The following is a 16242-nucleotide window of genomic DNA, read 5'->3' on the forward strand; positions in this document are numbered from 1 at the left end:
ACTAGATCATCTTCAAGGTTGTAGGCAGGTTTCACTCCTGTATATTAAATTACTGTAGATAAATCTAAAGTATTCTAATAAGCCCTTAATGAATTGATGTCATTCAGGAATATGGATGGAGTTTATCTCTTATTTTGACAGAATAAAACAATAGAGTGCTCCAATGAACTACTTAATAAGTTAATTACTGAATCAATATATGTCACTACACCGGCATACATGCCCATGTTATGTGTTACGTAGACTATGTAGACAGAATATGCAAAATCAGAATACTTGGGCTGTCACTTTTTATTTGAACATTTGAACCTGTTTGAAATTTAGGCTGCAGTCTCTATAAGCACATCAGGCCATTTGAAGTAGTTTGTTTGTGATCCAACAGACTCTATCAGCTTGACCTATTACATGCCCTACTGCCTAAGCTAATGATAATACAGTGTTATTTTGTTACGAAAATGGCGAGCAGAGCCGACCTGATAATCATGACACTAAAACTTCTGAGAAGCAGCACGTGGAAGTGTTTTGGATGGCAAAGTCACAAATAAAGATAAGGCTAATTGTCGACTTTATCAAAGGAAACTGCTTCAACAACATGAATCTGCAGACTCACCTGCTAGCTTACCATCCCACTGAGACAGCAGAGGCAGCACAGACGAGGAGAGCAGTGCCAAGTGTACGGCCTCATTTTACTGCATATTATTCAAGCACACTCAGTTCTAATTAGTTTGAACAACTGTGGGTTATTTTAATTCATTCAATGTTGATTTTGAAGTGACAGTCTTACAATATACATGCTACAGTTACAGAATTAGATTTCATGTCCTGAGAGCAGGGCTGACTCCACAGTGGAGCCTCCAGGTAGACTCCTCTCATTACTGCACACACTCCTCACTTCTCTGCCACACTGAGAATGCAACTGACTTGAAGCAGTATGAACAGTATGTGTATGTATATGATTGGTTGTCTTTTATGTGTTTTTAATAATAATAATTTATTTTTATTCATTTAGTTTGCTTCAAGCATGTTGGTCTGACAATAAGGCTTTGTACGTGTGCTGCTTATGTCTCTACCATTTCAGAAACTGGTGACATTTTTGTCACCATCATTGTTTGTCAACATTATACTTGTGGCTAATAATCTAGGGGGTAATCTTTGACAGTGATCTCTTGTGGGACATGATTACTGTAATGCACTGCTCACAGGCTTTCGCAAGAACCTACAATTTATTTATGTGACTTCCTGTAGAAAATATTGTTTTTATAGACTTATTATAGACTGGACACCAGGCCTGTGTCTGTGACTGCTGAGGTGTTTTGTATCTCTACCCTTGCATATTCAATCTTGAGTGTACAGCATCCAGCGTAAATGTCAGCTCCATTCAGCGCAGCTTTGGCCTTCTGGAGCACATTGAACTGACTCAAACCTGAGGTTGTGGCATTAAGGAAAGAACACTACAAATTCCAGCAGCACACAGCTCCACACAGAAGGTTAAGATACATGTTCCCACATTAAGTAAGGATACTCTACCATGGCCTGGATCCCATTTCGTTTAAAGATGACAATCCTTAGCACACTGCCGATGGGGTTACACACAGTGTACAGAAACATCCTGGACCAAAATGCAAAAAAGAAAGAAATTCAGGATTCAACACAATCTGAAAGTTTTTTTAATGCTGCAGTATATCTTAACATGCCACTGTGCATTGCATGAATTCCATAAACATTGTGCAGAAATAAGAAAGAAATGAAAACCCCATGTTTGTTTGAAAATCAATAGATAATCCTTTTTTTTTTTTAACTTTTGTTTCAAAAAGTGACTCAGACATTTGAACACTCATATAAAAAGCTTGAAAATTTCAATCAACAAAAACTTTACCTCCAGACAAGATGATGATCAAAACTCAAAACTTCATAATAGACTGACAAAGTAGCACTACTTCAATAAGCGATAAGCAATTGACAATGAAGGAATCCTAACCTAAAAACAAGCTGAGCAAACAGCCTGCAGCCCCTTATTGATGTCCTGTGTCTGACAAAAATGGCTGGAAAACTTTTACATTTTAAACTTGAAACTATTTTATTTGTTTTTTTCCAGTTTTAATTATCAAGTCTGTTTATCTTGGAGAGGGGGAGACCTCTGAGGAGAATTCAGCTCCAGCTAAACTATGAGCACTGAAGGAATCTTATCCTACAAATGAAATGCAATGAGATATAGGAGTTGTTTAATGATGCAATCAAGCCAACTACTTCTGCCACCCAGTTGGACATTATATCACTTGTGGAAAAACCCTGTGGAAGTGGTTTGGCTTTAAGAAGTCAGACCTCCAGCAAGCTACAGTCTTCTGCAAGGTTTGCAAGAAAATGGTCACAGCTATAGGTGGCAACACAACCAATTAGTTTCACCAAAGGAAGCAAAACACAGACACAAGAATCACGAAACCCAGAAGTCGTGTGAGGACCAGAGTTTTTCTGTTGTAGCGGGTCATGTGCGGTCAAAAAGTATTTTTTTGTCATATCATCTTGAATATTGTTGCCACAAATTACCCTGAAATATCATGATATTATTTTAAGGCTATATCACCCAGCCCTAGTGAGCGGAGATTTTTGTTGTGAATAGTGTGAAATTTGATCAGCTGTGTCTACTTCACAAAAACTATTATGTTGAATGTAAATATACATTCAGACCACATTGATTATATAATTTACATTACAGGACTTAGGACAGATGGTTACTGCTTTTAAGAGAAACCTGAAAAATTAGTGAAGAAACAGGATGACAATACCCCCATCCATAGGGCAAGGGGGGTCACTGTGTTTGATGAATACGAAAATTCTGTGAATAATATGCTATGGCCTTCGATCAGACCTCAACCCAGTTGAACACCTAGGAGAAATTCTGGGCCAACATCTTAGACAGTGCTCTCCACCACCATCATCAGACAAAACACCACATGGAGTAGTATCTTTTGTAAAAATGGTGTTCTATCCCTCCAGTAGAATTCCAGAAACTTCCATCTATTCATCCATTATCTATACCGCTAATCCGTAAAGGATCGTGGGGGGGATGGAGCCTATCCCAGCTGACATTGGGTGAGAGGCAGGATACACCCTGTACAGATCGTATTGCAGAAACTGAAGCTGTTATGGTGGCACATGGTGGCCCAACGCCTTACAATATATAAACACACTATGTTCTGTAGTTTGTTTGAGAGAGAGAATGTGACAGACTGGCAGATGAATTAAATATTACATACTCTATACTGACAATGAAATGTTTATACATTGAATCAGGAGTTACCTGAAAAGGTCAAAGCACATTTCAGTCCAGTTACAACAAATGACCAAGTTTTAAGACTTTTCAGTGTATTCTTATATATTCCAGTCAGCCATTAAAATTTAGTGATAGACTGATATGTTTTTTCAGGGCCGATACCAATACCAATTATTAGTAGTCAAAGAGGCCGATAACCGATATTTGGAGCCAATATTCATTTGTAGTAAAAGTGAAAATACTGGTGTCAAAATTTTGAATGATACAAACTCCAACACTGAACTTTGTTTAAATGCCTTTAAGCATATGTTTATTAAACAGCTTTGCAGATTTGCAACATGTTAAAGGTTTTTTTATTTTAGACAATAGACATCTTTGTTTTAAAATTCTAACAAAAAGTGCAGGGAGCTCCCAGGCTCAGCAGCATGTCTTATAAAGTTAAATGAAAACTTAATAAATAGCTCCCTAAAGTTTTCTACAGTAAATAAAGTTTCCAAAAAGTTCAATATAACTGAAATGTTATTTTATCTTTCACTTGTCTTTGTTTAAGTTCAACAAAAACAAAGGGTGCAGGGAGTTCCCAGGGTCAGCAGCATCTCTTATAAAGTTAACTGAAATTTTAAAGAGAATAAATAAACAGCTTCCTGAAGTTTTATAAAGTCAATAAAACAAAGGTTTGCACAGAAATGTGAGTCTCAAATCAATTAGTCCCCATTGAGCAGCAGCAGATTGTGGTGCAAACAGCAGAGTTGTTCAGTGTGTGTGAGCACTGTGCATGCACAGCTCTCACTGCTGACTGGCTGTTGCCGTGGCTCTGCCTGTGCTGTGTGATGGTGCTTGTGTGGTCAGTGTGTGTGTGTAACCAATCAGATGGTGCTGTACAATGCTGGAGACAGGTAGTGACTGCTAACAGAGAGGCTCAGCTGCATCAGAGCCAAATGACCGAGTTTTAAATTGATCTCTTATTGGCTGTCGGATTAAAAAAACACAGCCGGTGCCGATATGCATAAAAAAGCCGAATATCAGCACCAATAATTGGCCCGGCTGATAATCAGTCTATCCCTATTAAGAATTTACTGGTGGGGACTTGAAACTAGCTGCAGATTAACCCATTACATTGAATATATTTCCCTTCTGTTTTTTATTGTAAAAGTTACACTATTATTATTATGTAGTGCAACTTAACTTCCTCTGTAGAGTTAATGTTAATATTGTGCTGATAATCAGCTGTATTCACTAACAATATAACAATACATAAATACATCTACATACAGTAGATGTAAATGTACGTGTGTGTATGCATGTGTGTTTACCGTGGTTATAGGGTAGAGGGGGTTCTGTATGGACAGCAACAGGACCTTGTTGCCACTGTTGGGGTTGTCAGCATTGGTAGGCCGGGTGATTCTCTTGGATGTGGAGTAGTTAAAGTATGCCTGTTGGCCTAATGAACAGATGGATGAAACACATATGAACACATACAGTCTTCTACAGATAAGCATGTCTAACTAATCAGTCTCATCTGTAAGTTTTCACATGAAAAGTCTGAGAATCAAACCTGCAATGTATACTGGCTCCTTCGCTCCACAGGACACACAGCGGTCAGCACTCTCCACAGCTGAGAACTCCACTAGAGCCTGACGTTTGAATGGCATCATCATCACATAACTGAAAACACAAACATAAACATTAAGATAGGACATACACATGCTGATAATTGAGCTCTTTTCCACAAAATGGCCTTTCACTAGAAACACATCGCCTCCTGTGCTAGCCAAGGTGTGTGTGTATGTGTGTGTCTTTTACACCATACTTTTCCCTGCAGCTTCATTCAAGTAAATGAGAGGTTAATGAATACTGCATCATGCAGGGAGTGTTAATAATGGAGAAGGAATCATTTAGAGTGGAAACTGCACTATCACAAAATGTTTCCTTCAATTATTCAGGATCTGTAACTATCTTTACACTAAAGCCACTGAAGCTGAGTGTGGTTTATTACACCAGATCACTGTGTGCCCCACAAATGTTTACTCATGTTCAAATAATAATAAATAAATAAGTATAGTATAATAGGAAAAAAAACAGTTCTGAGAACGTCCCCACTGGTGTAAAGGATATTGCCTTGTAATGTTCCCAGACAGTCCAGATATGGAGCTCTTTATGGGAATGTTATTGGTGGACTCTCTGGGAATGTTCAGTGGACCCTTCCCACTAGAAATTGCACATTTCCAGAACATTCCAAGAGCATCCCTGCTGATGTAAAGCACATTGCCTTGTAACTACTAGAGTTCTTTATAGGTAGGGGGATGTTATTTGGTGGACTTTCAGGGAACACACAGGACGTTCAGGGTCTCAGGACTTTTAGGGTTCATTACTTAAAGGACGTTCCCTGTAGATCCACTTTCTACACTACTTTAGAGGGAATTTCCATTTTGGTTATTTTAGGTCCTCTAAAGGTAATGCAAAAGGTCCTTTAAATGTTGTGCAAATATTATGGCAACATAGTGTAGAGACTGGGAGGGAGCATCCTACAGAAATAGTCCCCTTAACGTTCCCTCCTATATCAGCTACTCACCTGGACTCCTGCATTTTGCTCTTGCTACATCAAGAAATAACATGAAAAATAATGACTTGGGTTTAGTCATTCTTACTAATATTATATGTTAGAAGTTAAACAGGACTTCCAGCTCCTCAAACTAATGATATGATCAGCTGATTATTTTCTCATCATCCCTGATTACACTAAGTGATGTTTCTTTTTCCTCACAGAAAATCTTTAGCTGAGTACAGACACTGGCTTGCAGGGACATCACATCAAATAACTGATGGAATCAATGTTAATTAGCAGCTAATACAGCTAATATAATCTGAGGTATCCCCGCCATTGTAGGGGATACACTGTGCACACACACACACACACACACACACACAGACACACACACACACACACACACACACACACAGAGACACGGTGGCTGCTGTCTCACCATATGGGTCCAAACTTCTCCAGGGCATCTATCAGGTCTGCTTCCACCACAGCCTCACACAGACCCCTGACATGGACCACAGGACTGGGAGATATTCGATGGAGTCCTCGCCATTATCCTACAACACACACAGTTGACCAGTTTTATCAGGCTGATCTGCAGCTTGCCTGCAAACCAGGGTTCCAAACACAGACATCTGTGGTGTAAAATGCAGGGTTATTTGGCAGAAAACATTTACCTGGCACAACTTTAGCCACAATGAAATGTGATGGCATACAGTAAGGTGCCGCAATGCCAATCGCATACATCCCTGGTACATTACTTTGTAACATGAACAACACCATTTTAACTGTTCCCATTGTAACTATCTGAATGGAAGATACAATGATTAACACAATAATAACTTTATTGCTGTCACCTTGTATAATATGTGGTAGAAAGAGGACTAGAAGTGAAAATCACAATTTTTATCATGATACAATATTATATCAATATAATGGACAACAATTACATTTGTCTGCTATGCAATTTCAATTCCATTCGATTCAGGAGCCAGCGATCAATACAAGACAATATTAACACCAATCACTTCCATTCATATCAAATCACAAAAAGGAACTAAAATTCACTGGACATCTTTATTCCTAAACCCAACCAGACATTTAAATGAAAAAACAATCTTCTCTTTTAACATAAATAGACCTTTTCACTATAAAGTGCCACAGTCTGATATATTGAGCTTTACATTTTTCACATTCTATGTAAGGGACAAATGAAAGAACATTAAATTCCTATTTGCATACATCAAAGCAGAACATTGTGTAAACCTTACTCCTATCTAGAGCCTAAAACTACATATTTTTAGAACTTAGTAATACAGTAGTACAGTCTTCCTGGATCACAGTTACACACATCTTCAAATATAGGCTACATTTTTCCTCATCAGATTACCACTCACATTTTGTTTGGAGGTGTGCACGCTCAGGTGGAGAAAGACGTGCCAGGGGATTTTCAAAATAAAGGTGTGTCTTTCAAATTATTATATCGTAAGGGACTGTGCTGTTATATGTTATCTTAGTGTTGGGTTAGTGAAGAAACGCTGTTCAGATTGTTAAATTGAAGTACTGTTATTTGAGGGTTAATGAACATGTTTCCAGCTTAGACATGGGAAGCCTGTCTGTCATGTGTCATCTGTCAAAAGGGGCTGAAAGTGAGTCGATTTAGGTAGTTTGGGGTTTTTGTTATTTTTGTCAGTGCTGGCTACACAGGAGCCCACAGCAGCCTGTGTTATTGATTAATTAATAAAAGTTGTGACGAAACCAGCTGACGTCTCTGCGCTTGCTTGGCAAGGGACGTTACAGTAAGTGTGATGACTGATCGATGTTTTCATTTTGGATCGATGCTATAAGATTGTTTTGTCACATTACTATTACCACTGTTAAGAATGATCTTTCAAACTCAGTGGATCTTCATCACTGCTTTATAGATAACAAAATATTCATATTATTGATAATTATTGATAAGTATCAATATTGTTACATCCTAAAAAATCCATGGTCTGGTCATCATTTTTATGCTACTATGAAAACCCATTCCTACAGAGGGGGAAGAACAATAATTATTAACAAACTGTCCAGTTTTCGCAGTAGAACAGAAGATTAGCAGCATGAATGTGCAGCCAACAAATTTGCAGAAAAGATGTAATGTGAAACATGGAGCAGAATCTCTTGTGGAATCCAAACCAGAACTGAGGCTGTTTTGAGAGCAAAGGGAGGCCTAGTATTAGTGTGGTGTTTCCTAAGAGCATGGCTCACTGAATGGATTCACCATATTTACCATATGTGTTAGTAGTCCAAGACAGCTTCAGAAAAAAAATCAGTCTGGTTGCTAATATTTTTTATGCACAGCCAGTGCTTGAGTGGACCTTATGGCTAGTGCCTGGTTTTACAAGTGAAATGCCTCCCTGACCAGTTTTAAAGGGATGTAACTTATTTCACCAGTCATTTACTACACATCCAGCCTGTCAGTTTAGACTGACTGAGCAGAACAATAACTGACCTCTGTCAGTGCAAGTTTGAAGTATTTCCACATCTCCCAGTATTTAATCTTGAATAAATGTAAGACTGATGAAAAGCAGGAAATCACTGGTCGTTAAAGAGCAGCACAGCTGGCAAAGGCCCATGTTCCAACACAATGTGGTTCTTTTGGACTGTCAGTCATGAATATGGAGTATTCTTGAGGATTCAGAATCAGGACATGGAAATAAAGACAGGAGAGAGACAGAAAGACAGTGAGATTTCTCGTCATATACTCACACTTCTCTCCAATCTTTTCTTCTTATCTTGTTTATACCCCAGACACTCTCTCCTTTTAACTTTAATCTCCTCGCTCTTCTGCTTATCTCATTCTCCTTCTATTATCTATCCCATCCCCCGTCTTCCCTCTTTTTGTCCTTCTCTTTCACATTGACATTCCTTTTAGTCTATTTATAGAGGCAGATGGCTCATCTGAGTGTTTGGAGAGGAAAAACAGGGCATGAGATGAACTTCTCTCTCTGCTGACCAGGCTGCTAGCTTCTGTGTTTTAAACACATTAGTATTATTTCTGTACAAATCTAACATTTAACATTTATAAACCATGTGTGTTCTGCCCATTATCCATTGCTGTAAATTCAGTACTTTGATACAGGGTTGATAACACTTTCTAAATACAGATTTCTATATATCTGATATAGTAAATAGGACAGTATGCAGCTTCAATTTCAGAGGAGGTTCTTTCTCATCTAATCCCATAAATTATGCAGACCACAAAACAGGCATTAAGTAAAAGAGCTATGCCTTCATACTGACTCAAAAAACACAAACTGACTTTAACTGACATTTTGATTCCATTTGGATCTTGGTTTGGTTAAAAAAAATAAAAAACAAGTATACCAATAGGATGATAGTCTCCATGATGACCCAGTCTTACAGGGTTAATGCACAAACACCAACAATCTGTAGGTTTTCACTCCAAATAACAAAATTAAAACCTGCAGACTGTTAAACTTTAAAGGGATAAGGGAAACTGCAACATGCTTCACTGTAAATGCAAACATTGTCCTGACTAAAGCTAAAACAGTGCATTTAAACTTAATTCATACTAGTTTTTTATGTTTACTTGCTCACACTGAGTTTTCTGTACTTTTGATCAACAAACTTATTTCCTTTAATTCTATGTACATGGTTTAACTGAGTGTGTAGCTTGGTTTGCGGTATGAGACCTAAGTTACAGAACTATGTGCCCCTTGCGCATGCCCATTTCCGGTTGGCGCGCATCTACCACTTTAAGCAGAGGCCAACTCGGGGAGCGGTCAAAGCCAGCACAGAAGGTGAAGTTGACTTCGATAAGTAAAGCTTTTGTTTATAATTTGTCAATATAATTTATTTTTTGGAATTTAGAGTTGTTCGAAGAAACCAGCCTGCAACTCCGGCTCTTCGACTTTCTGAGGCATTGGCATGTTAGCTTGTGTGTGTGTATGTGTACATGCGCGCACGTGTACACAGAGCAGACGTTAAAAATTTAGCAGCAGTTCAACGTGAGTGAATCCGAATAAAAGTGCTTTGACTCGATCTAAACGACCTGAAACGAGCCCCAGTGTGTTGTAAATCTGCAGCATATCTCCACCTGTTGCTGCACCAGCCCTACTGTCTGTTAGCTGCTGGATTAGCGCGCGCTGCTAATTTAGCTGTTTTCTTAACCAGTTAATTTAAGGCTGTGGAGGGAGCGGCTCCGTGCTTCACTTACAGGCACCAGAAGTCAGTGTCAGGTGCACTCATGCTCGTGCTGGGGTTTAAACCTGGCTAAAGTCAGTCCGGAAGCTGTGTGTGACGTTAGTTAAGTTAAAGTTTGTTTGTAGTTTGTAGACACAACATTCAAACTGAGATCCTCTTCTCTGGCTCAACTGTACATGCCCCTGCCCCTTACAGCAGTCAGACCTGACCCAGTAAAGAAAAGGGAGTACAGTGCTGCAGCAACTGGCGTGTTAGATTTCAGCTTCTGTTAACTTGGGTTATGGGGAAAAGCACTGTAACACCTTCAAATGAAATTATGGACACAGATGTTGAAGACCTCTAGATAAAATATAATTTACTCTCACTCAATAATTACAGTATTTTGTTGAATTCTGACACCTTGCTCTGGCTAGTGACTTAACCCAGTTTGTTTTATTTCATGCAGTGGTATGAGAACCTGGTAAATGAAAAACGAACACAGAAGAAAGTCCAGGTGGGTAATGCTTTCATTCAGAAATTTGAAAATGCTGGTTATAGTGATGCTGATCTTTAAGTAATACATTTTGTCTGCATAAGGAGATTTTCATAGACACTGCTGTCTGTTTTATTGCACAAATTTGAAGACTATTGAAACAAAATTGATGACATGACTGTTAAAATTGTACTTAATAATAGTGATAGTAATATTTGTGATGCAGAGAAATTGTGGAAGAACAGCCTGCAGTCAAAAGGATGATGGAACGTTGGCCTGTGCTGTTCACACAAAGTCAGGTATGGTCCACCTACACTTGCACTATACTGAACCACACCATAAGTAATCATCATTTTCATTGTAGATTACTCTTTTCATTAGATTATTTTAATGATTAATTGATCATCTAGTAGACCTAACATTAAATGACTAGCATGGTGGAGGAAACAATTCCTTGGATGTGTTTATTTTTTGTTGACAGAGTTGCCAGTAAAAACCTCAAGAAAGACTTCTATGAATCTCTGGACCACCACACCACCCGTCTCATTGACCTCTTCAAATCCAGAAAAGGAGTCCTAGGCCAATCACTTGATCGCCTCCTCCAGCCAATCTATACACAAGTAAGTGATTCTTCATCATTATCACCTTATAGTAGTGAGCTTATTTGTGCTTGAGGTAGTCAAAGGGATAGTTCTACATTCTGGCAAATACACCTATTGTCATAATAATAATAATAATAATAATCTGCATAGTCATATGAGTAGGTACATTACCTTTAATTGTCAGTGCCTGTTGTTTTGAGATCTGTGGGGTAGAGACGCTGATGCTCAGTGAACACAGCAGGGTGACGGCACAGGTCCCTCAAAACTCATCAAATACACGATCCAACAACTCCAAAGCGCTCTCATGGACAGGTTGTGACTTGCCCGTTCACCACGCTATGAAATAATAATGTTATGAGTTGTTTTCAAGGCAAATGCATAGCCAGAACTGGAGAAGCTGCACCAAACGTGCACCCCACCCATCTGGAAAGTAGTTTCAGCTATGCATTTGCCTTGAAAACAACTCATAACATTACATTACATTAACGTTACATTATTATTTCACGGATTATTTCACAACAGGTACTGATAATTAAAGTTAATGTACCTTTAAATAATAACACATACTGTTGTAGAAGTAGTAGTAGCAGCTATAAGAATAATAATATATATAATCTACTACTTACACTACTATAGTACAAGTAATTATTTAACTACCTCAAGCACTTGGAATTCAATGTTGTAACCTGAGCACACTGCCTGTCGTAGTCTGATTGTTTTTTGTCATTTTTTCCATGAGACATCACCACAACACGCACTGCTGTCCTACAGTGTCTTCCCTGTATCTTGGAGATAATTCCAGCGAATTCTTCCTCAGCTGCTCAGTAAGTACATTTATAATAATGATCATAATACCATCACACAGCGCTTATTTTATGACATCATCAGACCTCAGGTTTAGTTCTCAGATTTTTCTCAGAACTTTCCAGCCTCACAAGTCTTTAGTTGCTTCAAGTCCTGCAATGGGCATAACAGCATGACACAACACAGTCTCAGACAGAATAGTAAACTTTGCTAAAACTCAGGTCAAGTTAGGTATTACAGCATGTATTCATGTATGTATTATACTTTGCAAGCCAAACGTGTTTAAGTGGGGATGTCACACACTACACAACACTAAACAGCTATTCACTTTGATTACAACAGTGAACACACTATAACAGTGGGTCATAACATCCTGCCTACATTTCATTTATTTTTATTTTGAATGCAGGATTCAGACACAGCCAGCTGACTTCACCCAGGTGCCTGTTGGGGTTTCTTAGAATCATGACTGAGGACACACCCACCATCGATTCACAGCATTGCCATCATCCTTGAAGGGAAACATTGTCATTGAGAGTGAGCATGATGGGCCTCAACAATTAAACCAGAAAATTATACCTCTCCATATTGGTATTCTCAATAATTAAGAAAATAGGTACAGAGGTACAGAACACAGTGAGAATGACCCCTCTCACCAAAAAATCTGAATCCCTTACAATGACTGTCAAAAGAATAGCAGTGGGGGTTTTTGTTTGTTTTTGGGATCGGTCTTATTTTGTTTCATACTCATCCTGGCTCAGTATTATGAGTGGCACAGTTACTGCTCCTCATAATTGCAGAAAGGGAGCACCTCCTGTACTTGGGGGCCAACAGTAAAAAAAAAAGTTAAAGACCAAAAGTAAAGCAAAGTATGTACTGAGATGTATGCTTTTTGTATTTGTTCACTGTTTTTCACATTTGCGATTGGAAAGCATAAAAATATGTAAAGGCAGCAGAAGACATCCTTATGTAGGTCACATGATCCTGCCATCAGTGCAGGTGTTAAGTAATGTCCAGTGAGTAAAAACTGTTGAAAATGAACATAAAGTATGTTAAGTATTAAAATGTAGCGTACATCTGCAACACAGGTTGAATATTTGTCAGAGTTGTTAAATTGCTAAGCGCTGATTTGCTGCTGCTTGGAAGATATATGTACAAGTTCAGTGGAGGTTTTATTCAGGTTTTAAACTTTTACAGACTAAATGTTGCCAGGTCTGTTTGTTGCTGTGAGACATTCAGGAAAGTGTCGAGTGTGAATCGAGAGCCTTCTGTTAGCTTACACCCAGACCAATCAGCACACCTCACACACACTCATTGTCACTCTTAAGTCTCACTCATTCTGTTGTTTACAAATGCAGACAAAATACATTTTGGTGTTCATAATGCCATTTTGTGAGTCTTATTTTTTAAGTTAGATAAACTAAGGTATGTTAAATGAATTTACTCACTTACTTTGACACATTATATTCATTTCATGTGACTTATCTTTATTGAGTTCCTGTCAACTTTATTGAAGTGGATTACACTAAGATACCCTAAGTGTAGTGTATTATAAATTTGAAGTAATGCCCACTTGTTTTGGCAGAAAATATTAAGTTAATTTGACTCAAAGTATTTGAGTTGTAACAACTTGATTTAAATTTAACTATACTGAGATACATTAAGTGCTCACAACTTCAAAAAAAGTACAGCCTACTTAATTGTAATAATTTCACTGTACTTCACACAGTTAAGTTTGTTTACTTACTTTTCCCAAGGTAATCGGTTTCCTCATTTTTTTTTAACTAAACTCTATTTGTTAGAATTTACAGTGTTGTTGCTTCACATAGTAGGTTAGGTACATTGAGTGTATAACAGTGATCATCATGCACCACATCTGGCCCGCCAAAGGTTCCCATACAGCACACAGAATATTAATAAATTCAATAAATGTGAGGAGGAAAAAAATCTGTTCTGGTATTTATTAACAGCCACCACAATATCAGATACTGTTTTTTTAACCATTCCAAATTAATAAAATCTTGAGTCACTCAGCCCCTCCTTGCCCAGCTTTCTTTCTCTGTCACGTACACCCAAACACAACAGACCTGTCTGTCAAATGACTTGGCCTGAGGAGGCACAAAGATAGTCTAGACCAGAGGTAGCAGAACACTAACCATAAGCTGAACAGTCCAACCAATGGATTAGTTATCTAGTTAATCATTTTGAATACTTCAAGGCTTCAAACAGTGCTGCTGTGGCAGCTGAAGCAGTGTCAGGGAGAAAGACAGGAGTCTGCTTAGAAAAGCCCTTGGACAAATGTGGTTGATGATCCCTGGTGTAGAACATTTTCCTTGCCTTATGTTTAACTGGGGGTAGCCAGTGTGCCCTATGAGCTACAGTCATACAATAAGGGCTGCATGTAAAGGAACTTAACACCACCAGAAATCTTGTTTTTGCTGCAGCAGTGTCAGTCTACAGTGTTGGGTGTGGTTACAGGGCAGGACAGTCACTGTACATAATTCCTACAGAAACTGTTGCCACATGCTTCTCTAAGGGTAGCTGTAATATGCTTGTTGCATAGTTTTAGGATGGTGAATTAGCTATTCCTTTTTTTGTGTGAAAGGGTGGAGTGTGGAAATCATTTGTTTTTTGCGGGATTATTTCTCCCAGTAATTCCATTAACAATATCATCAATTCCACTATACCTTTATGTGTGTTTTACAAGAAAGTGTTGTTTTTACTACAGGGACTATGTAACTCCTGAGTTTTCAACATGGACATTTGTATTTTTGTGTCATATGGTATCTTTTTCTTCCAAATCTCTATGTTCAAAGCTGGCAATGTAGTCTGAAATATCATATCTCAGTATGTACTGCAGCCTGTAAAACACCCACAGCCACCATCTTCTCACTGCTCTCAGTCTGACACAAAGTCATGCTCTTAGTCATCAGCTCATACACTAATACAAAAAGCTAGCACTTTACTTCCCCTGGCAACAGGAATTAAAGTGCTTCTGGTTAGGGTTTAGAACAGAGTTTAGATCTGAGGACTGGAGAGCCTGCTTTCTCAATAATAACACTAGGTAACACAAATGTTGTTCCTGGATAGTAAGTGTTATTTCTTAATTGCTTATGTTGTAAAAGTATGGAAAATGGCCATTGTTCTCTTCAAACTTTGCTTTTGTGACCTGGATAATGAAATTTAGACATTAACCTATTTTCTATGTAACAATGGGCAAATGTGCTCATTTTCAATTCACATAAGGTCAAAATTAAAAAAAGATATGAATCAAGATTTACATGTATTTATAATAAAGTTACACAACCCCCATGTTCCAAAAAAGCTGGAAATGGGCAAGAAAAAACTGGGAAAGTGCAATGCTCAAAAACACCTGGAGCATTCCACAGGTAAGTGGTAACAGGTGATAGTACTGTGACTGGGCATAAAAGGAGCAGTCCTGAAAGGCTCCGTCATTTACAAGCAATGATAGCCCAAGGTTCTCCACTTTGTGAAAGACTGGGCAAATAGTCAGTTTATGAACAACATTTCTCAACGTGCAATTGCAAGAAATGAAAAGATTTCACTATCTACAGACCATAATATCAAAAGATTCAGACAATCTGGAGAAATCTCTGCATATAAGGGGCAAGGCTGAAAACCAACACTGCCTGATCCCTCAGGCACTGCATCAAAAACCGGTAAAATTCTGTGATGGATATTACAAGTGGGCTCAGGAACACTTTGTAAAACTATTGTCAGTTAACACAGTGCATCACTGCATCCACAAATGTAAGTTAAGGGTCTTTCACAAGACAATGCCAAATCACATTCTGCATGAGTTACAACAGCATGACTCTTGATGTGTTTGATCACGCAGGTATGTTGGGAAGCTGCACCATTGTGATCAATTACCAGCAGGTAATTCTTTCCATCCAGGCACAACAAGTCAGTCCCAACTTTCTGCCATCACTCATTTGGTATGTCAGTGATTGTCATGGACTCTTTTGGCTGTTTTGCTTGATATTTCCATTTGATATTTGTGACCATCCTGTCCATATTGATTCCTTGCCAATAAACAGCTGTTCTGGCCCTCCTCTTGCATCTTTCCATACCTAGGGTGTAAGGCTGAACAATTTTGGTTAAAATATTGTGATTAAAATTTGATTTGTAATATAATTTTGAATGTCTAGCTTCAGTCCAGGATTCACTATATACACATTTAAAACAAGTGATGGAGCATTATGAAAATATATGAATCCAAAATGTATTTATTCTAACAATAAATGGTATAGAACATACACATAATGATCCATAGAACAATTCTTACAAAACAAACAGTAGCACTACGTTCGCC

General features: G+C 38.3%; 1 protein-coding gene across 1 annotated transcript; it reads right to left on the bottom strand.

Annotated features, from left to right (window-relative positions):
* Positions 1-4322: 4322 nt before the first annotated feature.
* Positions 4323-6563, bottom strand: LOC108894460 (heterogeneous nuclear ribonucleoprotein L-like). Its single transcript, XM_018693129.2, has 4 exons — positions 6494-6563; positions 6256-6361; positions 4827-4936; positions 4323-4712 (listed from the first exon to the last, which is right to left on the bottom strand). Exons 1-4 carry the CDS (start codon positions 6561-6563, stop codon positions 4495-4497), a joined length of 504 nt encoding a protein of 167 aa, XP_018548645.1. The 3' UTR covers positions 4323-4494.
* Positions 6564-16242: the final 9679 nt, after the last annotated feature.

This window comes from Lates calcarifer, unplaced genomic scaffold (assembly GCF_001640805.2).
Source record: "Lates calcarifer isolate ASB-BC8 unplaced genomic scaffold, TLL_Latcal_v3 _unitig_343_quiver_3001, whole genome shotgun sequence".
NCBI lineage: Eukaryota > Metazoa > Chordata > Actinopteri > Centropomidae > Lates > Lates calcarifer.